Source organism: Alosa alosa, chromosome 23, assembly GCF_017589495.1.
Source record: "Alosa alosa isolate M-15738 ecotype Scorff River chromosome 23, AALO_Geno_1.1, whole genome shotgun sequence".
In the NCBI taxonomy this organism is placed as follows: domain Eukaryota; kingdom Metazoa; phylum Chordata; class Actinopteri; order Clupeiformes; family Clupeidae; genus Alosa; species Alosa alosa.
The window spans coordinates 4,106,686-4,120,615 of record NC_063211.1 but is presented as its reverse complement, the minus strand read 5'-3'; the positions used below and the strand labels follow the sequence as shown (position 1 = coordinate 4,120,615).

At 40.5% G+C, this 13,930-nt stretch overlaps 1 protein-coding gene across 1 annotated transcript; it reads left to right on the top strand.

Moving 5' to 3' along the window:
- The first annotated feature begins 599 nt into the window (after positions 1-599).
- f10 (coagulation factor X) lies at positions 600-13,708 on the top strand. The gene is made up of 8 exons (XM_048235234.1): positions 600-751; positions 2,457-2,617; positions 4,945-4,969; positions 6,253-6,366; positions 6,972-7,103; positions 10,715-11,004; positions 12,344-12,461; positions 12,999-13,708. The coding sequence occupies exons 1-8, from the start codon at positions 691-693 to the stop codon at positions 13,595-13,597; spliced, it is 1,500 nt and encodes a 499-aa protein (XP_048091191.1). The 5' UTR covers positions 600-690; the 3' UTR covers positions 13,598-13,708.
- The last annotated feature ends 222 nt before the right edge of the window (positions 13,709-13,930 follow it).

The window sequence follows — 13,930 nt, the reverse complement described above, 5'->3', positions numbered from 1 at the left end:
ACTCAGTTTTATAAACTATACATTTCTGATTCCAGTACTCAGGAGTATACATCAATTCATACTCCACATTCCATAAAAGATGGGGCAGTATACCTCCAGAAAGTGAGTTTGTCTACCCTAGAGTAACAACCGAGACACGTGTATTGCAGTTTGGCTGGCGGTTATGTTACCCGCATACTGCCTCCCATGGCCGAAACTGGTATTATGACACTTGTCGGGCTGTGGCTAGTAATTTAGCATGCTAATTCAGGTTGATATCTCTTCAGCACTATACCTTGTCATTTTTTTAATGACATCATCACCCTTATTTCCTTCCATTCTTTTGATGCGTGTAGCTCATTTTTTGGATATTTTTACCTCAATTCTTACACATGGCACCTTTAATGAACAGCGATAAAATTATAGTAGGCTACTGATTACTACACTCACATATAATCACAGCTGTCTAAACTCTTTAAACTGCCAGACTTTGCCCTAAGGCAACAGAACAGTATTTACATTATTGGATTGTAACTTTTTTGTCCTCTCCACCCCTGTCCATGAGCCATCTCCCTGTAGCTCCTCCCCCTTTTTTCTCCTTCTCTCTCCTTGTCAGTCATTTTTGCGAAGCAGGTCATCGACCTCGTCCAGTATCTGATTTTTCACAGTGTGATCCAGGACAGAACTCAAGTGTTTTTTAGAGGACTGACCATGTTACTGGTCTTTTTGACCTTTTCCTTCTTTCTGCTGCTCCACCAGACTTCTGCAGATGGTATGTTTTTCCTTTGCTGTGTTCATCAGTGGAGCGATAAGCAAAACAAAGAAGTTGATGTTTTCAGTCAAATAAGTTATGAAGGATTTAGCTCCTTGCTGCTGTTGCTAAGTGTTGGTCCTTAAATACATCTCAAACTATTTCCGAAAATGGGAATTATACGCATACATATTTTATATCAATGTCATAGTTAAATTTCATTGATGACCGTTGTAATTATTGTGACTGTGATATTTGTTCTGGTAAAGACAAGCTTAATTAAGTCATGAAAATACATACTTAAAGTTGTATCTATTAGAAAGGCATCATTGGGGATGCTATAGATTTATTTGTGTATGAGAAATGTTAACACTTGTCCCATAAGAAGCATCAGAATAATGTTAGTTCTATCCTCAAATGAACAGCTCCTATAGGGAGGGAAATTAAAAATGTATGCCCCTAGTGGTCGCATTCAAAGGGAAGAACTACGGAGCCCCTAAAAGGTCAAGTTAAAATAAAATAACTGACGTTGTGGGCATGTTAAGGTAGAATTTTGCATACATTATAAACATTGTGGGCTTAATTTACTAAAACTAAAACGTGGGCACATTTATGAAGCAGTGGGCACATTTTAATAAATTAAGCTTACAGTGTCCTAAAGGTCATAAATTGTGTACAGAATACTCATAAATACTTATTTTGTAGGCAAGTTAAAGTAAATTGCATGCACATTATATCATGAGCTCAATTTACTAAAACGTGTGCATAGGTAATAAATTGTGCGTAGGTTGTAGTAAATTGAGGGAGCAAAAATCATAAATTGTGTGGACGATACAATCTTTCATATTAGAAAACCATGGTGTATTATATGTTTTGGTAGGTCCAACAATTTTAAACAAAACAAGATATGCAGAAACTACTGTATACTGTCTTGATGAACAGTTATAAAGGGGCAGAGAAAACCTTTTAGACTTGATGACACAGCTTGTGCTGCTGAGAGACATATCTGCAACAGCAAAGGAGTATACTTGACACGGATGGCCACAGCCGTATCCTCAGAAGCCTACTCAGACCTTTATAAAGCGGATATTATCTGTGCACGTCAAGATCTAGACACAAACTTAGAAGTGGGGAGGCAGATAAGTAGATCAGTATAGAGAGCCATAAGGACCAAAACTAGCATAAACTATGTAAATACTTACAGCAAAGTGATATCTGACTGACTGGGTAGATGTGAAACAAGTGGGACCTGTATTGAAGGGAAGGGAATAATGTAAGAAATGTAGAAATAGTCATCTGAGGTGAGACAGGTAAAGTTGAGTATGATCTGTATAACTGTCCATCCATTGGGAAAATCCACGGGTGCTGATGATCTCACCTAAGAAAGTGGTGTAGCTGGGAAAATAGAAGGGGTCCAAGTATTGATCCCTGAGGTACCAGTGGTGAAGTCATGAGATTTCCATACCTGTCCTTGCCAAAACACGCTGGATGAACCACGACTATAATTTGGGGCGGTGGTAGTGTAGTGGCTAAGGATGTAGTAGTAGTATGTAGCCTTGAATTTCCCCTTGGGGATCAATAATGTATCTTATATATCTATCTATCTATCTCTAGCCTGAAAAGTTGTAGTTTCAATGGCTTTCACTGTTGTGCCATTGAGCAAGATTATAATGTTGATGATATCAGTATTTTTCTTAATGAAGTTATTGTTGACCCCCCCCACCAGTTTTCCTCCAGAGTCGGCATGCCAATCAGGTCCTTAAACGATGGAAGCGAGCCAACAGCCCATTTGAGGAATTCCGGCAGGGCAATATGGAGCGGGAATGTGTTGAGGAGTCTTGTAACTGGGAAGAGGCCAGAGAAATATTTGAGAATAATGAGAAAACGGTGAGAGAATGGTTTAACCTCCCTCGCTTTTTCAGTTTCAGTCAGTCTGGCAATTTCAGTCAGTCTGGCAATTCTTGACATACCTTGTATTGGCCCGAATATAAGACGAACCCCCTTTTCAGGACTTTGGGAAAAATCTACAGAACCCCTAAGGGGACATGAGCAAAAACAAAATCAAAGTTTAGTTATGTGCTCAGGCCAAACTATCATGTGCGCATATGAAAAGGTTTTGTGTGAGCACCTGAAAGTTTCGCGTGAGCACATGAAAAGTAAGCTATTGATGCTTTGCAGGTTTTACATTGAAGACCAATGGGCATTATTAGTCTATAAAGACTTTTTGTAAGTTTGTAAGTCAGTATTATATTATACAGCATCATGTAGGCTATCAATTTAAAGCGAATTTAAGGGCTCTACCTAAGAGTCATGAAAAATATTGATTCCTGCGCCGACAACGTGAACGCTTTGAAGTATTTTGCGTCATTGGACCATTGGAATAAATGCAGAGACCAACTTTCCCTCACGGGATCAAAAGAGTATATATACTATACTATTATATATAGAATGCAGCCACCTGCCACAGTCAGCAACGAGCTCCGGTTCATTAGAAAGGATGTCGGTTGTCTGTGTTTATGAACAATTTGTTACGAGAGTCTTTGTACCACATATATTTAGACCCTTTAGCAAAGTAGTTTTGGTGACAGAGCCGTGTCCTTACTCTGAGTTCATCACTCCTTGGGTCTAGTTTTCCTAGAATTAAACGAACATCCTCTTTCCTTATGTTTAATACATTCATTCTCCTTGCATTTTTGTGTACATCGACCCATATCCTAACCTGACTCTCGCCAGATAAATTTTGTTCTGCCTAGCTCCGTCTAGCTCCACTCGCATCCATCTGGGATTGCTTCGGTTGAGAGTTATTTCGGCACCAGATTTTATGGTAGAGCCAATCAGAATGCGGAGCGGGAGTTTCATAGATGTGACGTAGCGTAGAAGCGACTAAGACTGTTCTCAGCGTCACGGATTGGCTTCGATGTGAGTGGTTGAAGTAGCACGTCAATAGATGACGGACAAGTGCCTTATCCAATCATATGCAAGGATTTTTGATAAGGCCCAGCCCTCTGAAACACCTCTCCACTGAATCGATCCCAGATGGATGAGTGGAGCTAGGCGGAACAAAATTCATCTGGCGAGAGTCAGGTTACCTATATTCATGGAGATGTTTGCAACTGTTCATAAATTAAAGTAATTGCCCGATCTAAACCGGTGTATCCCATGCGACAGAACAGATTGCAAGACTTCACAATTTGTTTAAATGTTATATGGGAACAATATAATGGTGATTACTTGCAAGCAAAGCAGCAATGTCCTGCTAGATTAAGATTAGATTAAGAGCTAGATTAAATAGTACAACTAACTCCTGTACTGTAGTCATTTCTCTAGCTGTCACTGTCTCCAGTAATGCCCCAGGCTACATCAATATACAGCAGGCTTTCATGTGCTCACATAAAAGTTTTGCGTGCTCACACGAGAAAGTTTTGCGTGCTCACACGAGAAAGTTTTGCGTGAGCACCTGAAACTTTCATGTGCGCACACAAAAGTTTTGCGTGCGCATATGAAAGTTCCGTGTGAGCACATGAAACTAAACTTTATTTATTTTTTTGCTCATGTCCCCTTAGGGGCTCCGTACTACATACCACTGAAAAGACAGTTAGGTTCTCCCTCTCTGAGGGCAAATGCTGGGCACGACTTCTGCGACGAAATGACAGTCCATTGCGCAGCATCATTAAGGTTTGAGTTCTTTAGCGCTCTCCAAAGCCTTCAGCTGTATGACAGCTTTGGTAATGAGCATTCCGTTATTACGTTTTTCAGTCACATATTCACACACTCTCCTATCAATCTGTTGGAATCTGCCGCTTTTAGGACCATATGGATTTTGATTATACTGTTTGCATTTTTAAGACGGTCTTCCTGGGCTCGCCATCGCATTAATCACCATATGATTTTTAAATTGCCATCCACAGATCCTTCTCAATTGTTGGTTAACTTGACCTACTTTTGAACCACTTTGTTTGAGATGATCTGGACTCTCCATCATTTGCACTTGTGCCACTGTTGTGTAGAAGGATGGTGGCTGCTCATTAAATTCAAAAACACTTGTTACTCATTTTTCCTTTTTTGTTAGGCTGCAAATATAAGACGACTTCGTCATATTTTGAAAAAAAAAAAACTCGTCTTATATTCGGACCAATACGGTAATAACTCTGATGTTGATGCACAGAAATGTGTGATTAGTGATCAAAATGACCGATTTGATTTTTTCCTATCAGGATGAGTTCTGGAATGTGTATTTTGGTAAGCTCCTCTTATTTTTAGTTAAGTTTATTGTTGCTTGGTACCGATTTTTCATCTGTAACGGAAATAATTAAAATGATAGATTGCTTAACTAGATGTTATTCCCTGATGTTTTGCCTTCTGTTTACTTGCACTATCACCATGACAGTAGCCATGTTGTGAAATTTGGTACATGTGCAATGATCAGTGAAGATTATCAGTACAGTACATTACGACATTCTCTGGATGTACACAACATTTTGTGAAATTCTGTCCAAATGAGTGCTGTAATATTGATTTCTGTGTCTCAGGAACTGCTTAAGCTATTAAGCAATTTTTAAAGTTAGTATGCTCACACTTGGTTACATATGCTCATCTTATAAAGTTTTATTTGGCTCACTCAACAAAATGTCTGCGAATGGCCTATCAAAATTCAGCAGCCAAAACAATTTGTGCCAGAGTCTGTGATGTGAGGTTTCAAAATGTAATAAATTTGACAGGCAGAATTACTGCCACTGTCTTTTGGATGCATGTGTAATTACATCCATAGGGGGTGCTGCAACTGACCCATTTGAGTAACTGCTTGGACCCCGATGATCACCGCTTGTGGATGCATGTGTGCATTACGTCTATCATGTGCATTATATATTTCAGGATTTCTTTTACATTTACTCAAACATGCAGACACACACATCTCTCTCACACACACTCTGACTCTTTCTTTTTTTCTCTTTCTCTCTCTCTCACACACACACACACACACACACATGCACACACACACACACACACACACACACACACACACACACACACACACACACACACACACACACACACACACACACACACACACACACACACACACACACACACACACACACACACACACACACACACACACACACACACACACACACACACACACACACACACACACACACACACACACACACACACACACACACACACACACATGCACACTCAAACTAAATGTTGTGATTTTGTTACAGTTCAAGCACTTTTAGCTGTTCAGACTGTGATAATCGAGTAACCAAGGATAGAGAATGTAAGATTGTACAAAACTTTACTGAGAGACGCAGGAGTAGGGCATGGAGAGGACTTGCTCCTTAGTTAGTTATAGAAATAAGTTCAATTTTGTTAGGTTTGTTTTGTTAAATATTGAAATCAGTTTGCACTTGCCTAAAGCAGCTATAATAGAGATTTCTGTTATTGTTATTGTTGAACCAATGCTTACAAAGGTTCACTGACATGTCATTTTCATTTCTGTCTGTGGGGTCATACAGATGGAGATGCTTGTACGTCCCAGCCATGTATAAATAACGGCCAGTGTAAAGACGGAATCGGGAAATACAATTGTTTCTGCCCACAAGGATTTCACGGTTACAACTGTGAATTTGGTATGTCAGCATATAGGATACATAACTCTCTGTGATGGTGTATATGACACCAACCTGAGTTAAACTGAGCATAATTCCATTGATATTGTGTTGCCTACTGAGCCTTTAAAGGAACTAGCCCACATTTCTTTGGAAATTGTTGCGATTTTCTACATACTTGGAACTATATTCTCATTCAGGCAAAGCACTTGGGATTGGCAGAGGTAACAATTGGGCTTTTCAGGTGCTTTGGGCAAATCCCTCCGTCTAAGTTGCAGTGCTTCACCTGAATGAGAATATAGATAAGTATATGTTTAAAAAAAATGCTGTCTCATTTTACATTGGTATTTGTGCATGTAATTTGTAACCATACAAGACATAACATGTAAATAGGAAAATGTTGGAGTCCTTTTGTCACTTTTGGGAGCTATATGCTAGTTCACACAGAGGCGAGAAGGGTATGTATCATCTTATATAACTCTGGGGGAGACGGAGTATAAGCTAATTTCCCAAAATGTTGCCATGTTCCTCTAACTGAGTTGGACATGCATTCAGGGCATACCATATAAACTCAGGTCACTGTTCTTGTTTGGAGAATTTGACTTTGTGACTTTTACATCCCGTAGCCATCCCTCAGCTGTGTGAGAATAACAACGGTGGCTGTGACCACTTCTGTCACGTCATAGACGAGAAAATTGGATGCTCATGCGCACAGGGCTACGAGCTGGCTTTAAATGGCAAAAACTGCCATTCTGACGGTAACATTTAGTAATTTTTTTTTTTTTTAAATTAACACAATTTACACACCAGCTCAGTCTGTGTATCATTCGTTCATTTTATACTCAATTGAGAATCAAAAACGAAAAAAAACAAAAAATTACTTGTTATTTCATTATTTGTTTATGAATGTGATACAAACAAACAAATAACACGTTGTTTTCCAGGCTTTTGATTTCATGGTCAGATCAAAAGTATAACGTTTAAAAAATGGCTTCAGGGCCGAAACTGATTTTGATATTTATTTGTTCTGATTTCTGTGACCTGGAAGTCTATCCAAGTCTTGGTCTAGACCTGTCAGTGCTCAGTCAGAGAATGTCTAATAAGGGGAGAACCTTCACCAAAGTCCTTTTAGGCAAGTCCCTCCACTCGGCGGCCATATACCAACGTTTTATGGGCACTCATCGGGCACAGTCTTTGAGTCGAACTGCGCGTGCGCAAGGCTTCACGACACCAATCTTGCTCCAGCGGCGAGATCACAACACATGATTGGCACGATGTCTTCACAACACACCACATGATTGGCTCAATGTATTCACATGTCGACGTTTTGCAGAGGAAGGGGTGGGATATGTGTAGACAATGGCCATACTGGCATGACAAACTATAGCCCCATGCATTTCTATGGAGTATTTTTTGAGTACTGTGTCTCCACATTAGAAAGTCTCTGCCTTCACTCTCGGAACGCTTCCGGTGTGGTACTGCATCTAGGGGCGCTCGCAGGCGAGTCCAGAATAAATGGAGGTCTATGGAGCTGTACCCCTCAGAATCTACTTTTCTCGGGATATCATTTTTTTTCAAGTAATTTGAATATTGTATTCGAAAGGGGAGACAAAGACACTTGGTTGAGTATTATATTTTTCAAAGTCACTTAATTGTTCTAAAAAGCCTTTCAAACGTGTCAATGACGTCATCATTAGCATGATCATAGCATAGCATAGCATCAATGCTAGCGTGTTATGGGCAACAACCCAACCTGTAAGAAAATGAAAGGACATGACTCCCGGATTATTTCACTTTTGATTGATAATCCATATCCATTTTGTGAAAAATAAAATCTGAGGGGTTCAGTTGTTAAATAGGTGAAAATAATAAATGTAGCCATGTAGCTCCATATTTTGGACTCGCCCGTGATCTAGGTGAACTCTGGTGAACTGCAGCCAAATTCGGTTTGTATGGGATTAATAGAGAGTGGGGAGGCTCTCCGTAGACGGGCTCTGGCTCAGTGTTGCCAATTGACCTGTCGCTAAGCGCCACCCTTAGAACGCTGATGAGCCAATGACAGTCCAGCCTGAACAGGACTCGGACATCAGCTCGGACAACTCCATAGGAAACAACAGGAAGCAGGCATAAAATGGCAAATTAATGGTTATTTATGGAGTTTATTAACTCAAAAAACCCCGACGGATAACCATGGTCAAACATTTTGCATGGGGGACGTGTAATACTGATAGCCGGTACCCGAGAGGCTAGAAAACAGGGTATATTTTCATTAACAGTAGCCTACAGGACGTCTCTCGCGTTTGCAAAAGCTCGACATAATGTAGGCTACTAAGCCAACAACGTGGGCACAGGTTCCCTGTTAAATCCCAAGATGAAAATGCTCATTAACCAACTACTATATTCTTACTACATCAAATATTAACGTTATTAAGATAATTAACGTTATCTTTGTATCAATCTTCCACTAGCTAGCTAGCTAGCATTAACGTCAGTGGTTTTTGCAGGTGATTTGCACGGCTACTCGCCACAACTGCTTGTCACCTTGTATGTATTCTAAAGTTTTGAAAACACCCCTCCATAGCATAATTAAGTCCCTTCTGATAGCTTCTGGAGGAAAGTAAATCCTTTTATCGACCAAAACGTCCTCAAAGCCTGCTGTCATATACTGTCAGCTGCCATTGTCCACAATGTATTTCTATTCAAGTCTGGTTTGTTTGTCTGAGTTTTCACACGGTAACAATGGGGGCGGGGCTTAGCGACAGGTCAATTAGTGACTTTGTTGCTAGATTTAAATTTAGCCATCCCTAGCGACAGAAAATAGGCTATTGTCTAACAACTATAGCGAGAAATTGTGCGACTTGCGCAACGATGGCAAACTTGGTTTCGTTGAATCGACAGAAAATCATCTCCCTTCTCATGCCTGTTTCGTTTATGAACATCGCGTTCGCCCAAACCGTTGCCCCATGATTATAGAAGTAATGACTGGCCTAGGCTATGTAGTATCAGCCCATGTTAGGGAAGTAGGCCTAGATGTTAGATCTATCAGCTCAGATCATCATTTGTCGCCAACGTCATTGGAAGGCAGCCAGGTGCAGTAGCCTTCTGGTGAGATTACACCAAAGACAGTATATGACAGGGAAACTAGGGATACATACTAGGGGCTACAACTTCATTCACAAACAGAGCAAATAATTCAAATCGAGCCATAGGCGTAGCCATATAGTAGTCTACTTGTCAGTCTTGCCCTTCCAATTACGTTCACCATCTAAAAAAGACGCGCAAGTCAACACTACTCTGAGAGCTCAAGAATCAGTCAAATCGCGAACAGGCGGCAGCTCCATTTAATTGTCAGGTGTGAAATGCGTTCATATTCCACTTTTTATGTCATAGACGTTGCATGCCTATGCAAGGAAAGGCTTTGCAGTAGGATTGTCCAAGCTGTTTCTTCAGTTTGTGTTTTAAGTTATGCGATGCACCGTTGGGTTCATGCCGTTTTGCGCAAGTTTAAAATGTTTAGCCGACTGCGTAATTTGCCATTTTTGTTCAATGAGTTCTACTTTTCATGTCATGAATGTAACATGCCTATGATATGGCTTTGCACTTGTACAATATGGTCAATCTATTGTCTCAATTGTGTTTCATGTGACGCTCCGAAGCTAGGCCTACATTCATGCATTGTTTTGCTCCAGTTTAAAATGTTTCTGCCTAATTTGTCAGCTGTGATAAAATGCGTTCAATAAATTCCACTATGTCATAAATATAACATGCCGATTAATGTTTGTATGGTGTATCTCATCAAGGCTTCTCTTAGGCTGTTCAATCAAATTGGCTTTGCCCACCCTTTTCTTTCTGTGCCCACCCATTTGAACATTTCTGGCTACTCTAATCGAGCATATAGTAGAAAAACCTATTCGTTTAGACTGCCGACTGAGGGGGAAAAAAGAGATTCTGTTGCTTTGTCCGAACGTTCATTTAAATATATATCTTTAGGTTAAATTGTGTGTGGTAAAGGTATAATCGGACTGGTAGGCCTAGTCCGATTTAACACTGCAAAACAGAAGCAGCAGCTGGCAATGGAAGTCAGTAAATAATTTCCGGGTCAGAGCAATCAGAAAAAATAAATATCAAAATCAGTTTTAGGCCTGAGGCCGTTTTTTAAACGTTCTACTTTTGATCTGATCATGAAATCAAAAGTCTAAAAAACAAAGCATTATTTGTTGGTTTGTATCACATTCATAAACAAATAATGAAAAAACAAGTCCTTTTTTCGTTTTTTCATTTTGGATTCTCAATTGAATATCAAATGAACGAATAATACACGGACCCAGCTCCATTACTTATTTGAAATATAAATTTTGGTTTGTTACAGATCCTTTTAAATGTGGTGTTGTCCATCCAATGAAGAATACAAGGACAATCTTTTTTTACATCCCAGATAATGACAACACCACACAGAGCACAAATTCTACAACAACAACAACAACACAACATTACAACACGGCCACAGAGACAGTAGAAAGCATTGCTGATAGTACCATCAGTCCTGACAGCGAATATAGCATGGTTGATGTGAACGAGGATGACTTCCTTCCTGAATCCGCTGGGACAACACGGGTTGTTGGAGGACAAGAGTGTCCTCCAGGGGAGTGTCCCTGGCAGGTGGAGATAAGAGTGCACAACAGCAGAAAACACACACGCACACACACACACATGCGCACACACTCATATGCATACGCGCGCACACACACACACACACACACACGCATACACACACATGTGGGATAAATCCAGAGCCGGACAGTAACAGAGTACATTTACTCGAGTACAGTACTTGAGTACAATTTTGAGGGATCTGTACTTTACTCGAGTATCATTTTTGGGGAGTACTCATGACTTTACTCAAGTACATTTGAGAGGCAAATATTATACTCTTTACTCCACTACATTTCTATCCCTAACTGTGAGTACCGTTACTTCTTCTAAAAAAAAAAGGAAAAAAGAAAAATCTCGGAAACCCTCAATTTGTTGTTTCCCTCTCAAACGTGATTGGATTGTGGAGGCGCCACTGATTGGGACAGCCTATTAGCAATTACCTTCAGCTTTCCACCAAAGTCAACTCCATGGTCAGATTTAGATAAGAGATGAAACCATGGACGAAATAATGGATGAAGACGCAGCAGGTCCATCCCGGGAATGTGCCAACCTGTGGCCCCACCTCGCCAGACTATTTCAATTTAATGATAGTTTTCGCTTCAAGTGTTTCAATTACAAAATAGTATTTTGTATTTGAAATACGTATTTTAAATACATATATTAGAAATACTGCCCATCCCTGGTAACATGGTAAAAAGATGAAAATGACTTGATTTTACTTTCAATTCCTTTTACATTCTCCAAGGTATTAACATTTTTCATAACTCCATGTAGGACGTTTCTGTACATAAATGTAAGCACTGTGGCAGTAGTAATGCAATATTTAGAAAATGTAGGCTACTCTTGTACTCTTGTACTCTTGATACTCAAGTACTTTTAAAAACAAGTACTTCAGTACTTTTACTTAAGTAGACATCTGACTGTTGTACTTTTACTTGTACTTGAGTAAAATTTAGCAAAGGGTATCTGTACTTTTACTCAAGGAATGAAGCTGTGTACTCTAACTGTGTGGATAAATGCAGAGACCGAATTCCTTGTATACGCAAGTATACTTGGCTGAAAAACCTGATTTACATGTACACACACACACACACACACACACATGCGCATACACACGCATACACACACACACACACACACACACATATACACACACACACAAACACATAACTCCACCATATCTCACCAACTGAAAATGCATTTCTTCAGTATGCAACATTTGCTGCATTAAACTTTGTATCTGTAGGTGTGTGTGTGTGTGTGTGTGTGTTGCACTCAGTACAATTTGTACATATGCCCCTCGATCTATAAATCTACAAATCATATCTTTTTCCCTCATCGTCAGGCTCTTCTAATGGATGAAGAAGGGACAGGCTTCTGTGGAGGAACCATCCTGAATGAGTATTTCATCCTCTCTGCAGCCCATTGTATGAACCAGTCCAAAGTCACAACAATAGTTCTTGGTGAGTAATCTATTTCAGTGTGTTAAAACGAAGACAGACTGTGGCACGCCTATTCAGCTTGCAGTCTTTACTAGTATAGTATATATACTCTTTTGATCCCGTGAGGGAAATTTGGTCTCTGCATTTATCCCAATCTGTGAATTAGTGAAACACACAGCACACAGTGAACACACAGTGACGTGAAGCACACACTAATCCCGGCGCAGTGAGCTGCCTGCAACAACAGCGGCGCTTGGGGAGCAGTGAGGGGTTAGGTGCCTTGCTCAAGGGCACTTCAGCCATGCCTACTGGTCGGGGTTCGAACCGGGAACCCTCCAGTTACAAGTCCGAAGCACTAACCAGTAGGCCACGGCTGCCCCAGGTCATTATGCGGCTCTTTACTAGTGTAAACAAAAAACAGTTACACTTTACTTGAAGGTATCTACAGAAGAGTGACAAACATTATAAATATATTATTATAAATACTAGCCTTATCGATATCAATTGATGTTTAATTCATGTTCATTCATTCAGAGTTATGTGTGAAATGTTTCTCAGGTGAGTTCAACACCAACAAGGCAGAAGGCAGGGAAGCCACACATGCGGTGGAGCTCTACATCACACACACTAACTACGTCCCTGAGACCTACCACAACGACATTGCTCTCATCAAACTGAAAACACCTATAAAGTTCACCAAGTACATTTTACCCGCTTGTCTACCAGACCGTGATTTTGCAGAGCGAGTGTTGATGCATCAACCAGATGGCATGATAAGTGGCTTTGGGCGCGTTAGTGATCGCGGCCCACAGGCCACTCTACTGCAGAAGCTGACAGTGCCCTATGTGGACCGTGCAACTTGCATGGAGTCCAGCTCTTATAAAATTTCCAAGCACATGTTCTGTGCTGGATTTGACAAGGAAAGCAAGGACGCCTGCCAGGGTGACAGTGGCGGACCTCACGTAACACGGTACAAGGATACCTGGTTTGTGACAGGTGTAGTGAGCTGGGGAGAGGGTTGTGCTCGTGAGGGAAAGTATGGAGTGTACACACAGGTGTCAAAGTACATCAGGTGGTTGAACCAGCTGATGAGCCGCATAATGAATTTAAAGAAAAGGAGGAAAAGAGATGCATTGTACAATGTCACATACGTCTGAGAGTGCATAATGGAAAAAAATACTGAGACGAAAAAGGAGATGTGTCACTGTTCATGACATGATGGCAATGATGTTTGTGAGATTAAGTTGAATAAAAGAAATCTTGAGTCACTTTTTTTTGCTGTTCTGTGGTCAATTCTGCCTGTTATCCAACAATGCACATGTGAAATAAAGTTTACAGAGGGCTTGCAGACAACTGGTGCAATGCTGCTGAAATAAAGTTTACAGAGGGCTTGCAGACACTGGTGCAATGCTGCTGAGGGGAAAACAAATTAGGTCCACACCCATCGCACGGCCTCCTCTCAGAATTTTTGTTGAGCATTTGACCACTCT